At 40.5% G+C, this 22,814-nt stretch overlaps 3 protein-coding genes across 3 annotated transcripts; 1 reads left to right on the top strand and 2 right to left on the bottom strand.

Moving 5' to 3' along the window:
- Positions 1-2,031: 2,031 nt before the first annotated feature.
- Positions 2,032-10,574, bottom strand: LOC115676605 (uncharacterized). Its single transcript, XM_030599548.2, is given in 12 exon segments — positions 2,032-2,179; positions 2,181-2,301; positions 2,462-2,740; positions 2,903-3,190; positions 3,370-3,576; positions 3,687-3,836; positions 3,916-4,074; positions 5,088-5,402; positions 6,605-6,766; positions 7,693-7,892; positions 8,114-8,574; positions 9,983-10,574. Coding segments are annotated over 12 exon segments (2,754 nt in total). The 5' UTR covers positions 10,368-10,574; the 3' UTR covers positions 2,032-2,152.
- Positions 10,575-12,529: 1,955 nt separating this feature from the next.
- LOC115676606 (exonuclease 1) lies at positions 12,530-16,781 on the top strand. The gene is made up of 12 exons (XM_030599550.2): positions 12,530-12,707; positions 12,804-12,840; positions 12,967-13,141; positions 13,269-13,347; positions 14,057-14,101; positions 14,254-14,403; positions 14,520-14,634; positions 14,925-15,025; positions 15,276-15,373; positions 15,466-15,558; positions 15,750-15,970; positions 16,175-16,781. The coding sequence occupies exons 1-12, from the start codon at positions 12,630-12,632 to the stop codon at positions 16,723-16,725; spliced, it is 1,743 nt and encodes a 580-aa protein (XP_030455410.1). The 5' UTR covers positions 12,530-12,629; the 3' UTR covers positions 16,726-16,781.
- Positions 16,782-17,563: 782 nt separating this feature from the next.
- LOC115676607 (beta-glucosidase 44-like) lies at positions 17,564-21,281 on the bottom strand. The gene is made up of 11 exons (XM_030599551.2): positions 20,893-21,281; positions 20,516-20,574; positions 19,948-20,023; positions 19,787-19,858; positions 19,560-19,647; positions 19,216-19,468; positions 18,978-19,093; positions 18,524-18,741; positions 18,391-18,422; positions 18,184-18,286; positions 17,564-18,094 (listed from the first exon to the last, which is right to left on the bottom strand). Exons 1-11 carry the CDS (start codon positions 21,137-21,139, stop codon positions 17,817-17,819), a joined length of 1,542 nt encoding a protein of 513 aa, XP_030455411.1. The 5' UTR covers positions 21,140-21,281; the 3' UTR covers positions 17,564-17,816.
- Between the last annotated feature and the right edge of the window lie 1,533 nt (positions 21,282-22,814).

Below are 22,814 nucleotides of genomic sequence, written 5' to 3'. Positions count from 1 at the left end.
TGAGTGATATTAAGAAGCCATCTCATGAAGGCATCGGGTAGGTAGGCGATACATAATCTAAATAGATTACATTTGTTTCGCAAAAAATGAATAATTTAAAAAATATTTTCCTAAAAATAATTATTTGTATCATTTTAAAAAATGAATGAATGTTAAGATATAGATTGTTGTCTATAACGAGAATATTTTTTTACTTATCAAATATTCTGAGCGATATAAATAATTTTTTTTTAAAAATAATTTTCAAATCATTCATTTTCACGAAACAAACAGAAACTCCATTAAGATCTTCTTGTGTAACGCTCGTTGATACCCCGTTTTGTCACAGCTGATGATTCTGACCGTCTTAATTTTAAATCCAAGGTTGACATGAGCTCACAAAGAGAGAGAGAGATAGAGGGACATGGCACCCGTCGTGTGGGAGCCAAGTTGCTGCTAGTGCCTGGCGGCAACGGGGAGAGCGAGAGCGAGGCCGTGGAGAGGAGCTGAAGAGAGGGAAGAGGAGATGCTCAGAGCTTAGCCCAGAAATATGTCGGGGGTACATACATGACTTTCTGCTTTAAAGATGAAGCAAATGAGTTGGTCCAATTTCCTTTCGAATTCCCAAATTTCCTCCGCCCAAAATATCACCACAGTCCACAGGTTTACATCACCAAAGTGCATTAGACGTTTCAGTTCGGCAATTGTTCTCTGCATCGTCTTTGGACCGCTTAGAAAAATAAGAATCAAAACCTACGTGAAGCGAATAAAATAGAAAAGCTAATAGCGCGGCTCTAATCATAAACATGAATTCGAGACCAAGCTAGATGCGAGCCGACTAATTAACCCACGCTGTTCACGAAACAAAAAGTGCCGCCTATATATATATTTCTCGAGACACATATATTATATGTATGTACATTTCGCACGGGTTGCCCCGACCAAAACCGAGAGGCTATCGCACAAAATTGCCGATTCTCTCGCATATGGAGGAGATTCATTAAGATCCCAATGCCTGGAATGGTTTCAGCAATAACCTCATGCTCTCTAACACATCACTCGATCACTGCACTTTCACTATTACAAAAAATACGAGACTCAGACAAATTTAAGATCTGTCGAGAATCTCATAGGCACATACCTGCACTCAGGAACGCGCACACCCGAAGTTAGCGGATCTGACCCTTTCACCTAGAATCCCGGCCTTGATGGTTTTGATATCCTTATGATACAGCATACTGGAGACTTTGCATCTGTCTGCTCATAATTCTGAATCGATGACGAGTGCGGACTCCTGCTTCAGCTTGTAAACTCAAGATCTATTCTTCATAGACTTGTCACGTAAAAAGCACGCCAAAGTGATGTCATCATCCTCACGGTCGAAGGCCAGATCATTCCTCGCCTTTTCTCTGGTGGGTCCCCCTGATAAGGCATTCCTGTCGTTGAGATCTAGCGGATTAGGTTCCTCGCCCATACATACAACATTAGGGGGCATTTGATCTACATCAGATGGCATGCCATTTCCTTCGCTCGATGTAAGAACGTCTTTCGTCTTCTGTTTCTTGATAAGCAAGCTAGCAAGTGTGATGTCGCCATCATCTGTATCTGGAGCATGCTGGGAAACGGATTCATTCCCAGTCATTAGCTGTTCACGCCCATCTTTCTCACAAGAAATTAATGCTGATCGTGACCTGTCGAGTTTCTCTTCCAAAGCAGGAACACATTCAGAATTAGAGTGGCATCTTTCAGGAGGACCAACATTTCTCTTTCGTCTTTTATACGTCTTATAATTTCCATTTTCCTCTGAAGCAATCAATTCCACAGAGACATCTTCCACCACTTCATCATGGTTCACGTGAGAATGGCCATCTTTTCTTGTCTTCTTGGGTCTCAAATTCTTCTGAGCACTACAAGGAGCAATATTTACCAAATCCACAAATTAGACTAAGATGCGTAGTGAGAGGAGTTACCAAAGACATATGTAGAGAGAGCCAGTCCCTACTTAAGTGGAACTAAGTCAAGAAGATTTACCGAGAAAGGATATTCTTCTCCTTTTCTGTCATATTAGACGTGTCGTGTGCTTCAATGTTTTTGCCCTTTATTGTCAATGATGATGATGAATCTGGCCGAGATGATCGCTGATCATTTGAGTGTTCATTATGGTCGTCCTTTCTTAGACGTGCATTTGATAACTTTCTCTTCTTGCGAACAGTATTATCTCTAGTCAGTCTCTCATTCTCATTGCAACTAATTATTTCCACAGCTTGCTCCAAATCAAGTTGACTGTCAACTCTTGGTCTCTTCTTCCCTACTCCCTGGTCACTGCATAAAGAAAGGACGAGTCAATCCACAGTTACAGCGAGAAAAACTATAGATACTGACAAAGAAAAAAAGGTACTCCAGAAATTTTGGCAATGTCTATTTTGTATGATCATTTTTCTCTATGAACCGCACTTTGAATGAACAAAAGATCCATAATTACCAAGTAACAATTTTCTGTTTTCGTCTAAAATCAGACACCCCTTGCACTTGACGATTTTCACCGTTGGCCATGACTAGCGACGTCAGATCCAGCTGACATGATGAATGATCGGTTGCATGTCCATTTGGTCTACCCCCATTTAAATGCAGTTTTGTGACCTTCTTGTTCCTTAAAAGTGAACCGTGTTTTGCCACTGTCTCATCATTGTTGCAACTGGCCTTTTCCACAACTAGACCAGAGTTAAATTGGGGTTTCTTGGGATCCACCTTCTTCTGAACACTGCAGGGAGAGGATACATAAAACCAAAAGTTAGATAAAGAAGAACAACTGTGATGTTCAATGGACACATGTGCAATAGGGTGCACACATGTATTGCTCACATAGATATATGGTTGTCAAGTTAAATATCCGTTTTGAGGAAATGAAAAACAAAAAATTTACCGAGGAGAGCTTTTCCCTTGTTCTGCTATGCCAGAAAGACCATTCACTTCCCTGATTTCACCATTCGATACCACTGATGTTGTTGAAACGGGCTGTGACGTATGATCTTTATGTTGCTTTCGACGCCTACTCTTTCCTGAGCATGGTTTTGTCACTCGTGTCTTCTTTGAGGAGCCATTCTCAGCCAATTCATCATAATCAACCTCATTGCAACTACTTCTTGACACTTGCACAGCATTTGATTGATTTGCTTTTCTTTTCCTCCTGGACCCCACCTCCACTAAAACACTGCAGGGAGGAGAAAATAACAGACTAAAACTAAGAATACTGACTTTGACAAGGGACGTTCAGTTTTATCTTCAAGAGAATGAGGCCGACAAAAACTTTTCAAAGAATAAAAAGATTTTGTCTTGCAGTTGTCTCTGGGATGCAATGAAGGCCAACTTAGAAAATGGTCATCCAATTACCTCAATCCTGTCTTCTGTTTCATTGAGGGATTTAGAGAATCTGGGTCAGATACACAACTCGTCATGGGTAGTGGGAGGAAATCACCAGGACCAAGCGCAGGGCGCTCCGACTCTCGATCGACAAAGTTTCTTACCAGAGCTGCCTTTTGTACTTTTCTAGCTTCCCGCAGTAAAGGTACTTCATGTGGAAACAGAACTTTCCATCTCCTACTCATTGAAAGGAGCATCAAAGGCAAAAGGGAAGTCAACTTTAGCTGATATATGCATAAATTGCACAAAAACCACATAATTATGCGTAGAACTACAAGTATAAAAACCTTCTGCACTGATTATCAGTTCGAGGAGCCAAACATGCTGCGATTTTAGACCAGCAATATCCATGTTCTGCTATTGCCGTCTCCAACATGGCATCCTCTTCTGGTGTCCACCGGTTCCAATTCAGAGACGGATCTAAACAATTGACCCATCTGCAGTCAGAAAACAGGTTTTTTAAATGCTGTCATATCAAAGGTATCTAAAGTAACATTAGGTCAAATCTGTACAAACCTTTCTCTACACTGTACTTGGGTTCGACCTGGAACAAAATCAGCTATCTTCATCCAATTTTTGGGGCCAAAGAGCTTCACAGCTACTCTCAAACGTTTGTCTTCATCTGCAGTCCACCTACCAACCCTTTGCCTAGCAGGATGGAGAGTTTTCTTCCATCTGCAAGTTTCATGTTCACATATAAACAACCAATATAATACACTTCCAAATGCTGTAAGCATGCTAATCCATTCAAACAGGTTCAAGGGGCTTGATAATTAGAATTTGCATCATCTCCTTGACATGGTTGATACTTTTCCAGTCAATTTTCTAGTCTGAAAATCGGGATGGACATAGAGTGGCATGACTGCTGGCACTGACATTTAACACTGATGAAACGTGCCAGGTGAAGATAAAACAGACATGTCGGTTCTTTGGATCAGTTGATTGCTGGAAAGAAGTGCAATATTTCAGACTACATAAAGAAGCACATGTAAAAGGAGAGATATTCACAAAAATTACATTGGGCCCCAATATCAAAAGGGCATAACAGTCCAAAAATGTTGAGAAGGTGCACTAATGTATCGGCCAGACAAAGTTGGTACAGCAATATTTATTAACTTGCAAGCGACAATATACCAGCAACAGCAATTCCACATGAGTTTGAGGTCTCATCCGTAATGTTCTGGACTAGTGCCAGTTCTAATTATCCAGCAGCCTCTATTGCTCTCAAATGAGAGGAACGTATGCAAGAAGCTTTAAGGTTATAAGTAGGGAAAATTCATGCAATGTGGTGATGCTGCAAACAACCAGTAAACAAACCTAAAACTCTCAACAATAACACAGTTTCTGAATGGGAAGACTTTTTTGGATAAACACCCTCCATGTTCATAACCACGAGCAAGGACACCTTTTTTCCATCATTTCAGCTGAATCGTCAGATTTTAGTTTTGAAATAATCCTTTTTTATCACTTAAGTTTCTCTGCAGCTTTGCCATATTATCCTCTCTTCATTTGAGAACTCGCTATAGAATAAAAGTGACATGGGTCAACCCAAATAGATAAGACGGTAAGGAAAATTTGACAATTATTTTGAGAGTAATTAATCTCCTCGATATGCAAGCCATTTTTTTATGGCACAGAAAATACTTTACCAAATATTAATTCAGAAATCAAACGGATGAGAAACTAACCGATTGGAGCATTGAGTTCCAGTTCGTCCTTCCAAAGCAGAAGCTACAGCTTGCCAATCACTCTCACCAAAAATCTCCACTGCAGCACGAAGCTGAGCATCTTCATCAGGAGTCCACTCACTTTTCAGTATGCAAGGATTTAAGCTCCTTTGATAGCGGGCCAAGCATTGAAATGGCGTTCTTTTTGTCCCTAAAGATACTGCTACCTCAAACCAATTATTTATCCCTTTTTCTTGGATGAAAAACAAAAGATGCTTATCTTCTTCAACTGTCCATTTGCCGTGATTGATCAAGGAGTCTTCCCAATTCAACCATCTGCAGTTCATATGAGCAAATGAGCAAAAGAAACAATCCAATTGTCAACAGTCATCATGGCTCAAGGGAAAGAACATTGTAATGTCCCACATAAAGTCACTGATCACCAGTCATGCACACTGCATAGTGGACCCCCTGAAAGATTCTCAAATTGCTTCACATGTCTCTAAAAGGTTCCGATATGCCGGTTACAAGTGCTAAATGGCAAACAGTTTCTGAAGTTATATACAGTTTTCTCTAACAGGTGTTACATACTGAGTTAATTATTGTGTATCTACATGGCTAGCTTTATGGCGTAACACAGGTGCTCAGCAGACAATTAGCAAAGAAATTCAAACGGAATCAGATAAATCAAACTCCACATCATTTTACAGACCTAGTGCAGAAAAGGACCAACCCAATATACTTAATACTATCGAGGGGCTCCTTTTTTTTCCCATATAACAGGAGTTATTCAGATTGATTTTTCCTAGGTGAAATATTTTCAACCTGTACCTGTCATCAGCTGTATCACCATTAGAGATAGCACAGAGTCATCAAGACAAAACAAGTTTAAGGTACATTGACCAAGTTTGGTAAAGATGGATTTCTGCAATAATTCATGACTCAAGTCAAATCCTAACAGCATCGGCGCAACATATCTGCTTAAAGTTTTGTAAGGCCAAGACTTATGCTCCTGCAAAGATTGGTTTGTGTCCTCATCTATTAGTATCAGTTGTCTATTGCAATTTTAATAAATTCCTTTTCTAAATAGAGAAGTTATCCACATTTCCCATTTCAACTTGTGTAGAATTTCAGAATGGTCTATATAGACGTAATTCTTCCTTAATGATAAATAAATTAATTTAAATAAAAAATTGTCTGAAGCAATCGTGTTCCTAAAAGTGGTGACTATGAAATCCAGGTGTGAGTTGGCCAAATAAAAAAATAAAGAACTTCAGCTTTGATGTTTAAAGGTTTTTAACTTGACGCTTTAGTGCAATTTCTTCCTAACTTCATTACCATGCCTATGGACTCTTTTTTCAAATCCCAATCTCAATCAGGCTCAGATCCAACTTTTTTCAAATGCAGAATTAGCAAAACCTGCCGACTATCTTTTACTGAATTCAGAGTATAACTAACAAACAGACAAAAATAACCACCTATGCTAGAAATCCAAATAAAACTGCATGACAAAAGTTTTGATCGTATGAATTGCTTACCTTGCCTCACATTCAGCACCAGATCTACCCGGAATGTACAGGGAGGCCAACTGATCCCAATTAACCTTTGGCAAAAATTCTCTGATACTTTCAGGAGTGATATCAAGATCTCTAATTGATAAAAGTATATCTTCGAAGCCATATTGGTCTCCATCTGAAGCACTGTCAGCAAATGGAATCAGAAAAAACAATATCAACTATAAACTTAAAAAAGACAGTGAAAAAACAGAAGTTATAACTGCGGAGATTAAATGCTTATATCTAAAATGAAGGAAAGAAAATACTCTTTTTGACAGGCGAGAAAATGTATTTCCATATACACCTAAAATTGATCTCCTCAGTTCAAGGGTAGCTTTATTTCTAATATCTAATTATGGAAGCCATTTAAAATTTCATCCACCATCAAAAAGATTTTCCTTTTTGGCATGTCGTCTTTTGGCATTGTCGACACTGCCTGAGGCATGATTTTCCTTTTGGGCTTTTCCTTCCATGATCCAAAAAATTTGGGTGAAATAGATCAGTTTGAACCATCGGTTGCCTTTTACCTATCATAACGTCAACATTCTTTTTCTGAATGACATTCTATCAGACAAGCAGTGTTATTGCTAGATGTACCAGAGAGAAGAAAAAACCCAAAAACTCCTTCATGGGACTTCCAGATAGTACTCAATCCTATCTACAGTTAGAGAACAACTCTACAAGTCAATGCTACAACATAAGAACTTAATAACATTATTGACCACCAAGATGCAGCCTATGTTATTCTAACATTATTCCCATAGTTCAAAAGAAAGATACTTCCATAATTTTTTTGTTGTTGGGGAAATCAGAATGTTTTCATTGATAGCAGAATTGTTGGAGGCAATATATATCAACTCTACCAACAAATATTCCATGCATTAGGTATAGATGTTTATAAAGACCTATCCAAAAATGGAACCAAGTGTAGGGGTATTTCCATAAACAGAATAGTTCAGCTGATGCCAAAATGAACTCATCTATAACATGAATGAAAACAAATGATTGTGAAACAATTGACAAAAGAAGTGCAGACATATAACAAAAGGCATAAACATAAGCAATTTTACCTGAATCGGTCCAAGCTAATTTGAAGCAATGTTTCTTGAAATTGTTGTTTTATTCCTTTTCCAAGATTTTCCTTCTCTACCTCTGACCATTTGCTTCGCTGAAGCGAAAGGGGAAATCTCGTCAATGCCATTCTATAACTAGAGACATGGGAATGCTCAGCTGGCCCGTAATACATAGCAGAAAACTTTTTATCGTTGACCTGCAGAATCAGAGTGTAGCCAAATGAGCAGAAAGCTACAATTATCAAAACAATTAAGAACATCAATGCCACCAATCTCACCAGCTCCCTAGGACTGAAAGTACTACATCTGCAATAGTTAAGGTTGAAAAATGCTAAAGATCATTAATTAGAAACATCCTATCCACTCACAAGTTCACAACACTTCAGCAGTCAAAAAGCAAGATTACGAAACTCAGTACCTTTGAATCCTTAATAGTCTTCCGTGCTGATATAAGTTGAACACGGGGGTCCTTCTTCTGGGATAATGCCTTCCCAGTTCTCTGTCTGCAAGAAACCTGAAAATCTTTAAGGATTTTGACACGTTCCTTCAGCTTTTTGATCTCCTCGATTCTTGCTTCAATCTGAATTAACTTACTTCGAATAAGCTTCTGACATGACCTGTTCTTCTTAAGGGCTTCAACGAATATCTGGCCAGATTTTGGGAAGGAAGAATATTTGGCCAGCCCTTGCTGCTTTCGAGCTGGCGGGTGCCACTCTATGAAAGCAGAAGGTTGGTGCTCATCTTTATTCAATGTCTGACTGCTGTCATGAGTATCCTCATTATCTGGAAAAACTTTACAACCACCAAAGATATTTACAGGCATAGCATTGGACATGCTACCAGCGCTAGATAAGCCATTCTTGCTGTTCTCCGTGTTACCTGCATGTCAGATGGATATAAGAAACAAAACACAGAAAAAACATGTGAAACGGAAGTTTCTGATCTGATCAGAGATTCTAAGAGGGTTCGATGATGAATAAAATCAACAATGTATAAATGCGCATGTGCACAAACAGATATACCAACAATTTGTAGATATCTCCATTTCCTAGCAACTCTTCCACTTTCTAAGGGATTCAAGCCCACATTCTCCTAGCAAAGGGCGATCAGGAGTCTTTGTATCAAAAAGAGAGCTTATTATCTCCACAATGTTGATTATAAAGCAAAGGGCAAATAAACATGCCCGACGTACTTTTATTTCCCTGTGCCAACAATTATAAGTTGTGTGATCGGAACCTTTTTCTAATCGTAGTGGCCTACTCAACAAAGAACTCGTTGAGCTCATTACCTAACTACAGCAAGCAGATTAATAGACCCTCTAAAAGTATGAGATTATGCGAACCATCGTACTTCAAGTTCAGTTTTATAATATTTTAACTGTAAGGAAAGGAGCACAAGCATACAGATATCTTCTTAAAGCATGATTAGAGAAATAAAAAAGATCTTAGGTCCACACTATCTAAATTAAATTATAGACCTTCTGACTTTATTAGAGATTTGCAACTCAGCTAGAGGAATCAGGTCAGTACCCTGTCTGCAATGGCCACAGAAACCTCGTTGTTCGGATATTCAGGATGTTCCGCAATCTAATGAGGACAAGTCCATTCCATGTACTTACTTGCATCTTAACATAACTGGAAAAATCAGCGTAACAGCAGAGAACAGCAGATTAGTTTCAAATTCTCTTCACTTTACAAACACTGAACCCAACAAAACGAATCAAAGAGTTCTGCTCTCGTGTTTCCCATACAGCTGAGCGCTTTCTTCCCAACAATCCAGATCGATCAGAACATTCACTGTCAGCGATCTAGAAGGTAATATATAGGTAATGGAAGAACGTTCTCGAGATGCTACTGGCTCAATGCAAACAAGAATACACTACAGATTCAAATCACTCATAAAAAAACGAACTTCAGAATCTTCCAAACCCGCAAAATAGGAATTATGCTCCTCTTAACGCAAGACAGAATGCAAGAACAACAAACTTGAAGGTTTCATCGAGCATATTAATGCGAATATGCATCATCTAATCACGTTGAAGACTCGAAGCTACTTTGATCTACGTACTTCATCTAAAACTGCTGATTTGCGTAGTGTGCAAACCAAAGTGCGACATGCATTGTGATGAGAGTTTTTTGTGCACTGATAAGTTCTCAGAGTCGCCAAACACATTGGTTTTACGGGAGAAAAACTCAACACTTCGTATCAATTCGTCATCTCGAAAGGACGTCATTCATCCAAACAGCAGAGCACTACCCACATTCTCATCGCATGACGGGACACTTACTGTGATCATATGCGCAGAACCGCTTCTGAATCGCGCGGAGCGTCTCGAAGTCGTCCTCGTCCTCGTCGGACGTCGCCGCGGCGGCCGGGTGGAGGGACGCCAGGGGCTTCAGCGTCAGGGGATTCGCCAAGTCCGCCGAGAACCGCTCCTGCAACCTCCTCACCAGCCCGAGATCGTCGTCGTCGTCGTCGTCGCCGTCGGAATCCGGCGCCGCCGAGCCGAGGCCGCCGGCGTCCGCGCCGGCGAGGACGCAGGCGCGCCTCAGGGCCTCCATGTCCTCGTCGAACAAAGCGTCGCCGCCCTCGCTGCCGCTCGACACCTCCTCCTCGTCCTCGTCGTCGTCCTCGTCGCCGCCGCCGCCGCCGCGGCCGAGACAGTGCGACATTCCCGGAGGTCCTAGGGCGGAAGCGGCGGAGCTCGGCGGGAGGATGCGGAGCCTCGCCGCCGCCGTGCGGAGGCGCCGATCGATGCGGGGAGAGTTTGGGAGCGGGCGAGGGTTTTGGAAATTTGGGTGGGGGGGGGGGTGGGTTTAAGAAAGCTTCTTCGCGCTTGAACGTGAACGGAGATCGGTGTGACGACGGTGGTGGATGTTGGTCGCTGAAGAAAGAGGAGGAGGAGGAGGAGGGGTGCGGAGCCGACTTAGGAAAAGCGGGCCGAAAGATGGGCCCATCTGTTCATGGTTTGGGCCTCAATCACATCCGGCCCAACATTGTGTGATGGCCCGCCAGTCCCAAATAATACAGGGGTGAGCAACCGGGCCGGTTCACAAGGGATCGGTCCGGTTCCCGGTTCAGTTCCAGGTCCTACACCTTGAACTAATCGATTTCACCGGGATCGGCTGGTTTTTGTTAGAATCGAATTGGTTTCGAACCGATTTATTTCTAATCTTAAATAATTTCTTTTACTTCTTTTTTTTTAAATAGAAAATATTTGTTGAAATTGAATATGTTTGTCATGTTATCGTCAAATTAAAAAAAGATTTATTTCATGTTTTGCACATGTATAATATATATGATAAAATTAAAAAAAAAGGCCCTGGCCGATGTTCGAGTTGACTTCGAAACCGATAAGATGGTTTGGTTTCAGGTCGGTTCCATGGCCAACAGGGTTGGTTCCGCGATAAGCGATTCCTAAAACTCGGAACCGATCATGACAAGATAAGTTCCAAATTTCAAGTCTAGAATTAGGTTGCGCATGGCAACCATTTTGTGCCCGGGAACAGATTCTGGTCAGAAATGATTTTTTTTAATTCTGTGCCCGGGAGCTGATTCTGAGCATTTGAAGGTGTTTGGTAACGGCCAAAAATTTCTATTCCTGAAATAGTAAAAGAACAGAAATGCGTTTGATAACGGCATAAAATTTCTTTTTATTAATAATATTTTAATAACATTTTAAATATTTTAATATTTCTTTCTTTTCTTTTTTTCTTCTCCTCCTTCTTGGCCATGGCCGATAAAAAATTTCTTTATTAATAATACTTTTATTAAAATTTTTTTTTATTATTTTTGACCATGGCCGGTAAATTTTTTTTTATTAATAATAATTTTTTCTTTTTTTTGGCCATGGCTGGTAAAAATATTTTTATTGAAAATATTTTTTTTATTTTTTTTGGCCATGGCCGGTAAAATATTTTTTTCCTTTTTTTTGGCCACGGCCGATAAAATATTTTTTTATTAATAATATTTTTTTTTCATGACCTAGTCGCTGGCCATGGTTGGTAAAATAATTTTTTTTTGTTCATGACAGGTAAAATATTTTATTATTAATAATATTTTAATCTCGCTAGATACGGCGAGGGTGGCCCTCGCGCTGGACATTAGAAGCTACATTAAAAATCAAGAAAAAGAAGAAGAAAAAAAAATTGATTCTCATTTTTGTTTCTAGAATCAAGAAGCTACTTTTTTTTTATTCTTGATTTTGCTCCAAAACTGATTCTGGGCGCAAATTTGCAAGAATTTGTGCTCAGAATCAAAAAATTTAACAAACGGATTTCTGTTCCAAAACTGATTCTGGGAACAAAAGAACAAAAATTTTTACTATTTGGCCAGTTGCCAAATAGGCCCTTAAACTTTCTCGAAACCGATCACCTCGATGGCCCTAAAAACTTGATGGTGTAATTAATTATATATGAAAAACTTGCCCATCCCAATAATGGCTAAAAAAAAAAAAAGCTCTAAAAATAGTGGCGGATAGAGGAGGCGCGAATCCCAGCTCAAAAAAATTTAAACGCAAGTCGCGGTAAAACGGCGTCGGATTTTCGCACCCGAAAAATCTGTCTTCTCCTGTCCACTCAGCTCTCCTTTAAGTCACGGACCAATAAGCGCTTCGCTTTTCACCTCCAGGCTCGGCCCCGCAACACGTGGCGCTTCGTCATTTGTCGGGTCAAACGAAGATCGTGACAGCCGCGGTTCCTCAACCCGAGAGCATTTCTTTTTTTTTATTATTTCTTTTTTGACGACATTCGTTATCCTTCCCGCCATTTTCTCTGCTGCCGCCCCCCGGCGAAAACGAAACCTGGGAAAATCCAAAAAAAAAAAGAACAAAAAAAGCAAGAGTCAACGGATGAAAACCAGCCTGTAATAAGGAGGAAAAACAAGAACTCCGAGATCAAGAAACCCGAACGAAATCTGGAGGAGGAGGAGGAGCAATGGGGATCAAGGGTCTCCTCAGATTCATGAAGCGCTACATCGAGCCGATCCACATCAAGAAATTCGCTGGCGAGCGCGTAAATATCCGGAAAACCCGATTCTTGACGATGGGTTTCGCATGTTCCGTTGTCAATGATGTTCCTTTTTTTCTGTTCTTGGTTCTTCTTTTGCAGGTGGGTATTGATGCCTATTCATGGCTTCACAAGGGAGGTGCGGTGTGATTTTGCCAATGCCCATTTGGTTTTACTTTCTTGAATTTTGTGTATTTCTTGAGCCATGTTCATGGCAATTGGATGGTTGGGGCGGCTGAAAGATCAAAACTTTTTTCTTTTCCAGCTTATTCGTGCAGCATGGAGCTCTGTCTCAACACGGATGGGGCCAAGAAGTTGCAGTACTTGAACTATTTCATGCACCGAATCAACCTGCTTCGCCACTATGAAGTGACTCCCGTGGTTGTGTTTGATGGGGGGAGCATTCCGTGTAAAGCTGCCACTGAGGAGGAGAGACAGAGGTCGGGTCTTTGGTTTACTCGAATGTTTGGTTATGAATTTTTCGCTTTGACGGTGATGATTGATATGATTTGCTCACGCGGCCGTTAGATTGTGAAATGTGTTGATGGGTTGACTGTTGTGCTTCAGGAGAAGGAAAGCTAATCGCAATCTGGCCCTGCAGAAGTTTAAAGAGGGAGATGTCCAAGCTGCCTCAGAGCTCTTCCAGGTACCGACAATCCATTCATTGATGATCTGGTGCAAGGTTTGATTAGGGTGGTTTTATCAGGAGTTGCCCCAACTTTTTGCTTAGCTGTCCTGTAACTAGTTTTATCTACAATGCATTTGGTGATGAGGGATAGTCAAGTGCAATTAGTGCAGTTCATCGTGAGTCGGCCCTCTCCTTTCTTTCCCAATACAATTATTCGTTGTATACGCTATAGCTCGAAATAAGCAGGTCATTTGGGCATTTCAGCTATTTGATTGGCCAACAGAAGTACAATTGAACTCGTCATGCTTCCGTCAATCATCAATATACAATTCTCAAGGCCAAGACACTCAGTATGCATTTAAAGTAGCAGGCAATCTGAATGAAATTTTGTTACATAAGAAACTGCTATAACTTTGGTATTGTACATTTTGGCAAAGTGAGTGGCACAGAAGGGCCAATGCAAACCACCGTATGTGAATGTGATGCTGTGAAATGCAATTGTTAGTCTAAGAAGATGCAAGTTCTTTGCGTTAAAGTATTAGGTATCAAACAGTAACTCCATCTGCTAGTTTAAACTTTCATATAGATTGGAAGGGGCTTCTGAAAAGATTTTATGCTTTATCCACCTAAGAGGCAAGAACGTAGTCTGTCGCCTGCACAGTCAAGTTTTAACCTCTTGCTCATTTGAATGGTGCTGGGTCTCATAAAAAAACACTATCTTTTGCAGAGAGGAGTGAGTATTACCCCGTCCATGGCACATCAATTGATTCAGGTACGTGATTACTACACTATTGATGCATCTTAATCATCTGTCATAAGCTCTCATTGCTTTTAAGTTCAGAATCTGGGAAAGACCTAATACAAATGAGTGATCCGAACCCTCTATTACTAATCTTGCAAGTCTCTCCATTGGTGGGTTTCTAGATATTGAAGTCGGAAAACATTGAATTCATAGTAGCTCCTTACGAGGCCGATGCACAATTAGCTTATCTCTCAAGTCTTGAAGCAGAGAACGGTGGAGTTGCAGCTGTTATCACAGAAGACAGCGATCTGGTAGCATATGGTTGTCAAGCTGTAAGAAACTCTACAGAAAAGTCATACAATGTGAATAAATATCCATCATTCTTGCTGCGGCTTCATCTTTTAATAACGGGTCTTGTTTTCCTTTCATCTGCACCACCTGCAAACAGATTGTATTTAAAATGGATAGGTACGGCAACAGTGAGGAGATGTTGCTGCAGAAGGTTTTCGATTCCACAATTAGTACACCTTCCTTTCGAAATTTCGACATGGCATTATTTACCGGTGAGTTACTACCATTTACAGGCAAGTTTGGATTTAAGATTGTATCAATATCGTTAAAGGCAAGATAAAAATTTGAAGTTGAAGTTTAGCACTACAAAGAGATGATTGCGTTTCCATTTTTTGTTGGGCATTTTTGTGCCTGGTATAATCTCCGAAAACCAATAAAGTTCTTAATTTCCAGAAATGTAAGTGAGCAAGAGTTTTAATTCTCAACGCTTCTATGTGGATGAGACTTAGTCCCGATAAAGAGGATCAATTTGAAAAAGGAAATGCTTCATGTCCCTTTGCAGGTATGTGTGTCTTAGCTGGCTGCGATTTCCTTCCATCTGTTCCTGGGATAGGGATAAAGAAAGCTCACTCTCTGGTTTCCAAGTATCGAAACATGGACCGTGTAAGTTCTCTCTTTGCTTCTCAAATGGCAATATAGCTCACTTATACTCATAATTCCAAATGCCCATATAATCGAAAATGCATGTAGAGAAGTAGTTCTAATAGGCAAAACATGTCCTTGACATGATCGTAAGCATAAGAGTGCAACATTATCAAGTTTGAAGCATGTATTTGTAACTAATAGCCCTGACAAAATATTTAAGCTTCCAGAATAGTTATGGTTAAACTCCACAGGGGCTGTTCTTTTACAGGCGTTATCAGTTCTGAAGCTTGAAAAGGGAAATCAGATGCCTGAACATTATTGCAAATATTTCCACGAGGCAGCAGCGGTATTCCAGCATGCTCGAATGTAGGCGAAGCTCCCAACTAAGCTTCATTTATCTGTATATTATTGCAGTCCTTTTCATGTACATAAGTAAACTTAGTTTGCTCTCAATACAGATATGACACCGTCACGAAGAAACTCAGACACTTGAGACCTCTTTCGGAAAAGCTCCTGGAGGCTCTAGATGGAGAGCTAGATTTCCTTGGACCGTATCCTCTTTTTGCATATGATTGTAGAATCATTCCAGTTTCATAAAAAGATAAGAACAGCCTACTTAAAAACTTTTTGGAAGTTCAGTGAGACCTATGAGCCCTATTAGAGTGTGCCAATAAATGTAATTTTCTTACTAATCAAACAAAAGGAAAAACTGTAATCTCTTTAACCATCGGTCATAAAATAGAGACATCCCTCCATCAATAGCTATTGCAATTGCGGAGGGAAGAGTGGACCCGTCAAACATGGAAGCATTTGATAATTGTCAAACTTCTGGATGCCATGTGCCTATCGACATCATACCAGCTTCACGTCAACATTGGCAAGATGAGACTGCTGCTTTATCTGCAGAGAAAGACTGCTTCTTCGTCAACATCTCAAATGAATATATGAAAGCAGACTTCACAGGTGGACTTGCAGAATGTGTATCTGTTTATATATTCATGTGCTTACCTGATTCAAGCAATTATCTACCATATAGGATTGAGCATCTTTAGCCTTTTAAATTATGCGTGAAATGCATGTTTGTCTCTCATACTTGTCTTGTTGGTTCACAATTGTGATGCAACTTTCACCTATGATGACTGCATAATTGGTTTGTGGCATGTACAGTGATGAAGGAGGGGCTCAATTTACAGGAAAGGAAGTTTAGCAATGAAGCAGCTGCGCTTTCGAGACTGATGCTACCGCCAGAAACCTCCAGAGCTGCGGGGAGTGTGGCGGTTTCTGAAAGCATGTCTTTTAAGATGCCTGACAACAATCCTTTCAAAATAAGAAAAGTCGGTAAAATTCACTCAAGTCCAGTGAAAAGCGAAGACGAAGTTTCCCTTCTGATAGACGTCGAAGAATTGGATTTGCTAGTTCCAAGTTCCAATGAAGTTTCATTAAACATGTCCGAAAACAACCATTACATGAAAAGAAAGCGGAATCAAATTCGCTTTGATCTCAAGGACGGTGATACTGAACCATGTTCTGTATTGACTGAGGTGGGAAATTCAGGCATCTTGTGCAATGCATTAGCATCTCAGGAGAGCGTAACTTCTACTCCTAACTGCAACACTAGTGAAAACAGGCTAGCTACACAGATAAAGAAATTGAAAAGAAGTAACTGCAAGGGTTCAGAAAACAGGACTAGTATTTTGAATTATTTTTCTCGTGTATGATACATTAAAATCTTTTTCCCCAATTGAGCTATTTTGACACGAGGCTTTTCAGTAAATTTTGCTTCACTTATTTTTACTCATGAATCCTCTAGCAGAATAGATCAGAGCAGAGCCATTACCAACAGTGCAATGTTAATGTAGAAGCCAGAATTTTATGGATAAAGGAGTGAAATTGCCAATGAATTTCAGTTAGTTCATAAGTTTTTTCTCATGTAAAGGTTACTTTTCTCGATTCCTTTTCTACTGTAAGTACGTCTGAGGGGACCTTCATTCATGAGCTTAAAACTATCCTACAAGTCGTCTGCCCAATGGCATTGCTCCGTGCGTGTTAACTTCGCGATTGACTGATTAGTAGATGCCAATCATTCGCACATCCTGATTAATTGGTAACCAGTGCGTTTAAAAGTTAGACTCAACTCTTGAACTGGTGCACACGCACATCAAGAGTTGATTGTTCATCTCTTTCCTTCTGATAAGGTATTTATTACCATTTTGAGCATCTAGAGAAGGCAGATGATGTTCTGTGAGCACACCGTTTGAAGATTCCAAGGCATCTTGCAATCAGCTCTTACTAGATGGCATGAATGAAAATTGAACATGGCATTTGTCATGTGTGCAACAAATGTGAGCTATTTACAATAGCCACGCAGAAGATTTGCCTTTGCATTTCCTTGAGCAAAAGCTTAACATTCCATGAAATCAACCGTTCTTGTGCAGTGCAATGCCAGTATCCATTAACCAAACTTCATATTTTGTCCTTCCTGTGTTAGAAATTCTGTAGGACAATCATAATGTTGCTACTTGTCCAAACTTACGTTTATCAGCGGAGTAGTTAGAGTGACTCACCAAGTGATTCTCGATTCAAAAACTTGCAAATTATCAGCATTGTCATGAGACATTTATTACACTGACCCGCCTTAAGGTCAAATTGGTTGGCACCCTATTTCTACTAAAAGAAAGCAAAACATAGAACCCAAGTACGAAGAAAACAGCAGAACCTTACAATTCATGATGACAAGCACTTCATGATTGACATCATTTATCCTCTTCTAAATTCTAAACAAAGGATAAAAACTCATCTTTGAGTCACCTCAGTTCTTTTTTCTGGTGAGCAGCTGCTTAAACCAATAGGCCGACATTTTCGGGTATCTCTTGAGGTTGGTATAGTCGACATAGACAATCCCGAACCGTGATGTGTAGCCCAACCTCCACTCGAAGTTGTCGAGCAAAGACCATGCGAAGTAGCCCACTACATTGGCTCCCTCATCAGCAGCCTTCTTCAGTTGGGTTAAGTAGCCCTTGTAGAAGTTGATCCTCGTGGTGTCGTGCAGTCCTTGAGAAAGCGTGACATTGCCCGGGTCATCCATGCCTAAAATTGTAAAATAAGCAGCAGAATATTTAAAGTACTACAATTACATGCTAGAAGACGATTAAAATACTTATTGCACAGAGATGTACCGTTTTCAGACAGAATCACGGTGGGGTTCCCGTAATGCTCCTTGATGTACATCAGAGCTTTGTACAAACCCCAGGGTACATTGTAAAGCCAGTAAGAATGTGCCTGCAATGATTTCAATGCGCCGTTGGTCACATGTAAATTGCATAGATCAATGGATAAAACAAAGAGCATGACCATAATTCAAACAGAGTGAATGTGGTTCTTACTCTTGGACCAATAGGCACTCCATGTCTATTATCTGCAAAAAATTCAAGAAGATATTCTCTCAATACACAATCACTCCCAATGAGGTATAATGTACATGCTATTCAACTATAATGAAAGAATCAAGTATCTTACAGGCAAATCCGGCGTTCCAGTCCTGCTGATACCCTGGGACTTTAGCTTTCGGTTGGTGGGGGTCGTACATGTAGTAAGCTGTGTATTGGTTAATACCGACAAAATCCATTGATCCCTTCACCGTCTTAACATCTTCTTTTGTGAACTTTGGCAGCCTGTCCCCAACAATTTCTTGCATCGTCCTCGGGTACTCCCCATACACAATAGGATGAATAAACCTACATAAAGAAGATGCGACATTAAATTTTAGCAATCTATGACTTATACAGGTTGCCTCAATGGGGAATGCTATCAAACCATGTAAAACTCAAGTTCTGAATGCACATTAAATGTGCTGAGAGTTCTTGATCAGAATCCACCCAACCAAAATGATTCCAAAGGGTAAATCCAGTTTAAGCAACATTGATCGGCAGTACTTTGACAAGATCTTCTAAGATGCAAGTGGCATTATTACCATCCAACATGAAAGTCCCTAGCTCTTTGAGCTGCATAATTGTCAGCCTTCGATCTGGTAAGAGGCTCGTACCAAACGAAATCCAAAAGAATACCAATCCTTCCCTTTTGCTTCTCCTGAAATGCGCACACATTCACCATTCAGACAAAGTCGAGCTCAAATAGATACAGATAAACGCTACTCCTTGGCCAATAATAGCTTAATAGCGAAAAGAACATAGATGAAATCGTATCCATACTTGGTAATTTTCTCTATATCTCTGAACCGCTGCGGCATGAGACAGGATCAAATGATGGGCCGCGATGTATGGCTCTGTTCCTGAGTTTCCAGCTGTGCAGTTCCCATAGGCTTTCGAGCACCTCCCGGGAGCGAATAACCCGTTATCGTATCCGAGAGCAGCCACCACTCTCGGCTCATTGAAAGTCATCCAGTTCTTCACTCTATCGCCGAATGTCTTGAAACAAAAATCGGCGTAATCGGCAAAATCTTTCCTGCATGGTCAATGTAGCCCTAATCAAATCCTAATGTAGCTAAACATCCTTTGTTCATCAAGTTGGATACGGTGCCCCTGATAATACTTACACTACATTAGGACTCAACAGTCCCATATACTTCTTCTCTAAAGCCTCTGGAAGATCATAGTGATACAGATTTGCGTATGGTGTGATGCCTGCAAAGAGATAGTCCCTTGGCTCATATATGTGCTCATTTCACAGCTTAGCATAACATACCACGATTGTCTTAGTAATCGATATTGTGAAATCGAGACAGATTTTTGAACTCTTTTTCGGATTCATTTATCAATCTACCTTTCTTAAGCATGTAGTTGATCAACCTGTTGTAGTAAGCAACTCCCTTCCAATTCACCTTCCCGGTTCCATCTGCATTATGTCGAACATCACGTGTTACACCAACTACTTGTTTGGCCGGGTCAGCTCCAAAGCAATAGGAACAAGAAATTTGCTATTACCAGGGAAAATCCTCGACCACGAAATCGAGAAGCGGTAGGCGTCGAAGTTCAGCTTTGCCATGAGATTTATATCTCCCTGTGACAGCATGACAGGATAGATTTGTACCGAAAACATATTGGATACATCCATAAGTGGGAAAAAATTAATGTAGCAATTTCATCTTTCTTTATGTACAATACCGAATGGGTAGAACAACGCTAGGAGAGAGCTTGGATTATTAAGACATCACGTTTGACAAACCGTTTTTCTCATGAAATTGTCAAGAAGCAGGTCCACAAAGCAAATATATGAATGGACCATACATAAGAACTATAATAAACAACAGATACAATGTAAACCAAACAAAGCTTAGAAACATTAGGACACCATATATGTCTGAACAAAAAACTTTTGTTTCAGCCCACAAGAGACACAATATAAATCATAGATTCCTTCTGTCTTACATTCACACACCATACTATCTTTAAAAAGGGATCTTTTTGTCCCATCTATGTATGCATTAGCTCTTTTAGTCACGGTCTGATAAGAACCTTACAAACAGATAGCGACAAGGAAAGAAACAATCACCTTGTACCGGTGATATTGGTCCACTGAAACCTCCCCAGTTGCATTATTGGCCACAATTCCTGTACACATCACATGACCAGCACACTTCAACACCATAATCAACGTGACAACGACAAGCATCAACAGCAAAATGAGAAACCCAGGAAACTGTGATGTGTATCATGTTCTCTGCTACTGTGAGCAGGTTCGAACTCGTGACCTCGCAGTTGAAGATAAACATTAGGCCGCTACCTAGTGGTGTGTAGTATCTCATTGATTACACCAAGGTTCGATGGCCTTTGTAGTGAAACTACATTACTTCAACTGTCATCACCGCTTGATAAAAGAAGATTTGAAATTTGAGAAGCATCAACAGATGGAAATGATGGAAGAAGTACCTGGAATTTTGACGAAGACGTCCCAGATGCTAGGCCCGCGGCCTTCTTTGTCGGCCATGCCTTCGACTTGATAAGCCGAGGTCGCAGTCCCCCAGACGAAGCTCTTTGGGAAGGCCGACCGGCTCAGCCCGCCGGTGTCGAAACGCATCGTTTCGGGGATCACCGTCTCTTCCGCCATCGTCGACCTCGCCATGAGGCCCAACAACGTCCACAACAACAACAACATCAATGGCACTTGGATACCCATCTTCACACTTCAACACTCTCAAGAGAGAGAGAGGTAAAGAGTTTAGCTTTGCCTTGTGAAGGAGAGTGAGTGTTTATTTATACAGCAAGGATGGTGAAAGAAATCTTGAACGTTAGCGTTTCTACATCATCTGATCATCTTCGTCATTGCCCAAGACAAAAAGAAATCTAAACTACGATTTTTTCCTTTCGGTGAGAAATCCAAAACAACAAATGTGGGTCCCCCATTGACAAGAATTCAGGATGGTGGGTCCTTATGAATTCACTGATCGGACAGTGACGAGAATACCTTCGGTGTTATTTACCTTAGGATGATAAGGTTCGTTTCGGGATAGCAAACGTCGGACACAAGAAGCGATGCAGAGTTTGATCAAAGACATAGAACGTTTAGGTTTCTGAGGTTAAGTTGCACGTGAACTGAGCGACATGCAAGGGAATAAGCAAAGTGAGAACACCTAGTTCGTGACTTCGAGTGCGTTGCTTGTGTTTTACTCGATTCGTACCATTACTAAAGTATTTCATGTACCGGGAACTTATGTATCTAATGTTGCTAAAAGACAAATTTTAAGAAAGGACGATTCTGAGGATGTGAATCATAGCCATCCAGGCTGAGCTGTTGATTAGGGTTTTGGGGGAATGGGGAAAAATATAACTTAAGAATTGGATATTGCTAGCTCATAATCTCACCAAGCGCGTGCAAATTGCTCTAGGGTAGGGTGAGCTGCATAGGCCAAAGGTCTGGAATAATAGACTCATTGGACTTGCAGGTAGTTCCATAGGTCTCCATGTAGTTGGTTGTGACTTTTAAGAATGATTAACGAATTCCAACTTAAGAATTAGATGTTGCTCGTTCAAAATCTCACCAACCGCGTGTAAATTGCTTTAGGTCAAGGCCAGCTGCATAGGCTAAAGGTCTGGAATAATCGACTCGTTGGATCTGCAGGCAGTTCCATAGGTTTCCATGTAGCTGGTAGTGACTTTTAAGAATGATTAACGAACTAAATTATCAACATATCTAATGAATTTCGAGAGAATTTAATATGATTTTTTCGTTATTTTTCCATTTTCTACTGGTGGAAAAACGCCTCCTTGACAAAAGAGCAACCGGCCGATTGCAACTTGCATAAGCAAAAGAAGAAAAGATGAAAGGTTAAAGGAACTAACATTGATTTTCAACATTATTAAATGAATCCAACACTATATTATAAGTGAATGATTAGGAAGCGGGGCCATATTCAACGGCAAAGGACAACACAATATCTTCTCATGATCGCACATCGTCCTCTTCTCAAAGGCAAAGGACCTGTTTCTAGTCAGTCTTTCGGTCAACGATGGAGTGCTGCTCCCATGGACTCAAAAAGCTTCAAGTGGATGGTGAAAGAGGCCAAATGGTCCAACTGAGGGCAGACATGCCCTTGAAATTGAGCCCCCCTCCAAGCCCTAGAATGATTGCAGAAAGATAAATATCTTGCTCAGCTCCTTTGTCTCTTTGCTCATGTCCCGCATGAAATTCAACTGAAAAAGTATGCATGGGCCTCATCAGAAGAGCACGAGATTCCATGAAACTGACCAATTTCGAGTTCTGTCCACTCCACTCCAACACGCGTGTGGACCGTCTGGCGTAGATGTATGATTGGCTCGTTTCTTGATAATCAGAATTTTTAGAAAAAAAACCG

Source organism: Syzygium oleosum, unplaced genomic scaffold (assembly GCF_021117445.2).
Source record: "Syzygium oleosum isolate NSW1041296 unplaced genomic scaffold, Sole_v2.1 Sole_v2.17, whole genome shotgun sequence".
NCBI lineage: Eukaryota > Viridiplantae > Streptophyta > Magnoliopsida > Myrtales > Myrtaceae > Syzygium > Syzygium oleosum.
This window is presented reverse-complemented; position numbering and strand designations above follow the sequence as displayed.

Bases quoted from the DNA above. Each gene is read 5' to 3' on its own strand.
- LOC115676607 (XM_030599551.2), bottom strand. From the start codon at position 21,139: ATGGGTATCCAAGTGCCATTGATGTTGTTGTTGTTGTGGACGTTGTTG. The intron at 19,094-19,215 runs GTATGGATACGA...TGCGCATTTCAG, and splicing joins GATATAGAGAAAATTACCAA to GAGAAGCAAAAGGGAAGGAT. The intron at 18,095-18,183 runs GTACATCTCTGT...TTACAATTTTAG, and splicing joins CGTGATTCTGTCTGAAAACG to GCATGGATGACCCGGGCAAT.
- LOC115676606 (XM_030599550.2), top strand. From the start codon at position 12,630: ATGGGGATCAAGGGTCTCCTCAGATTCATGAAGCGCTACATCGAGCCG. The intron at 14,635-14,924 runs GTGAGTTACTAC...GTCCCTTTGCAG, and splicing joins CGACATGGCATTATTTACCG to GTATGTGTGTCTTAGCTGGC. The intron at 15,971-16,174 runs GTGGACTTGCAG...TGGCATGTACAG, and splicing joins TATGAAAGCAGACTTCACAG to TGATGAAGGAGGGGCTCAAT.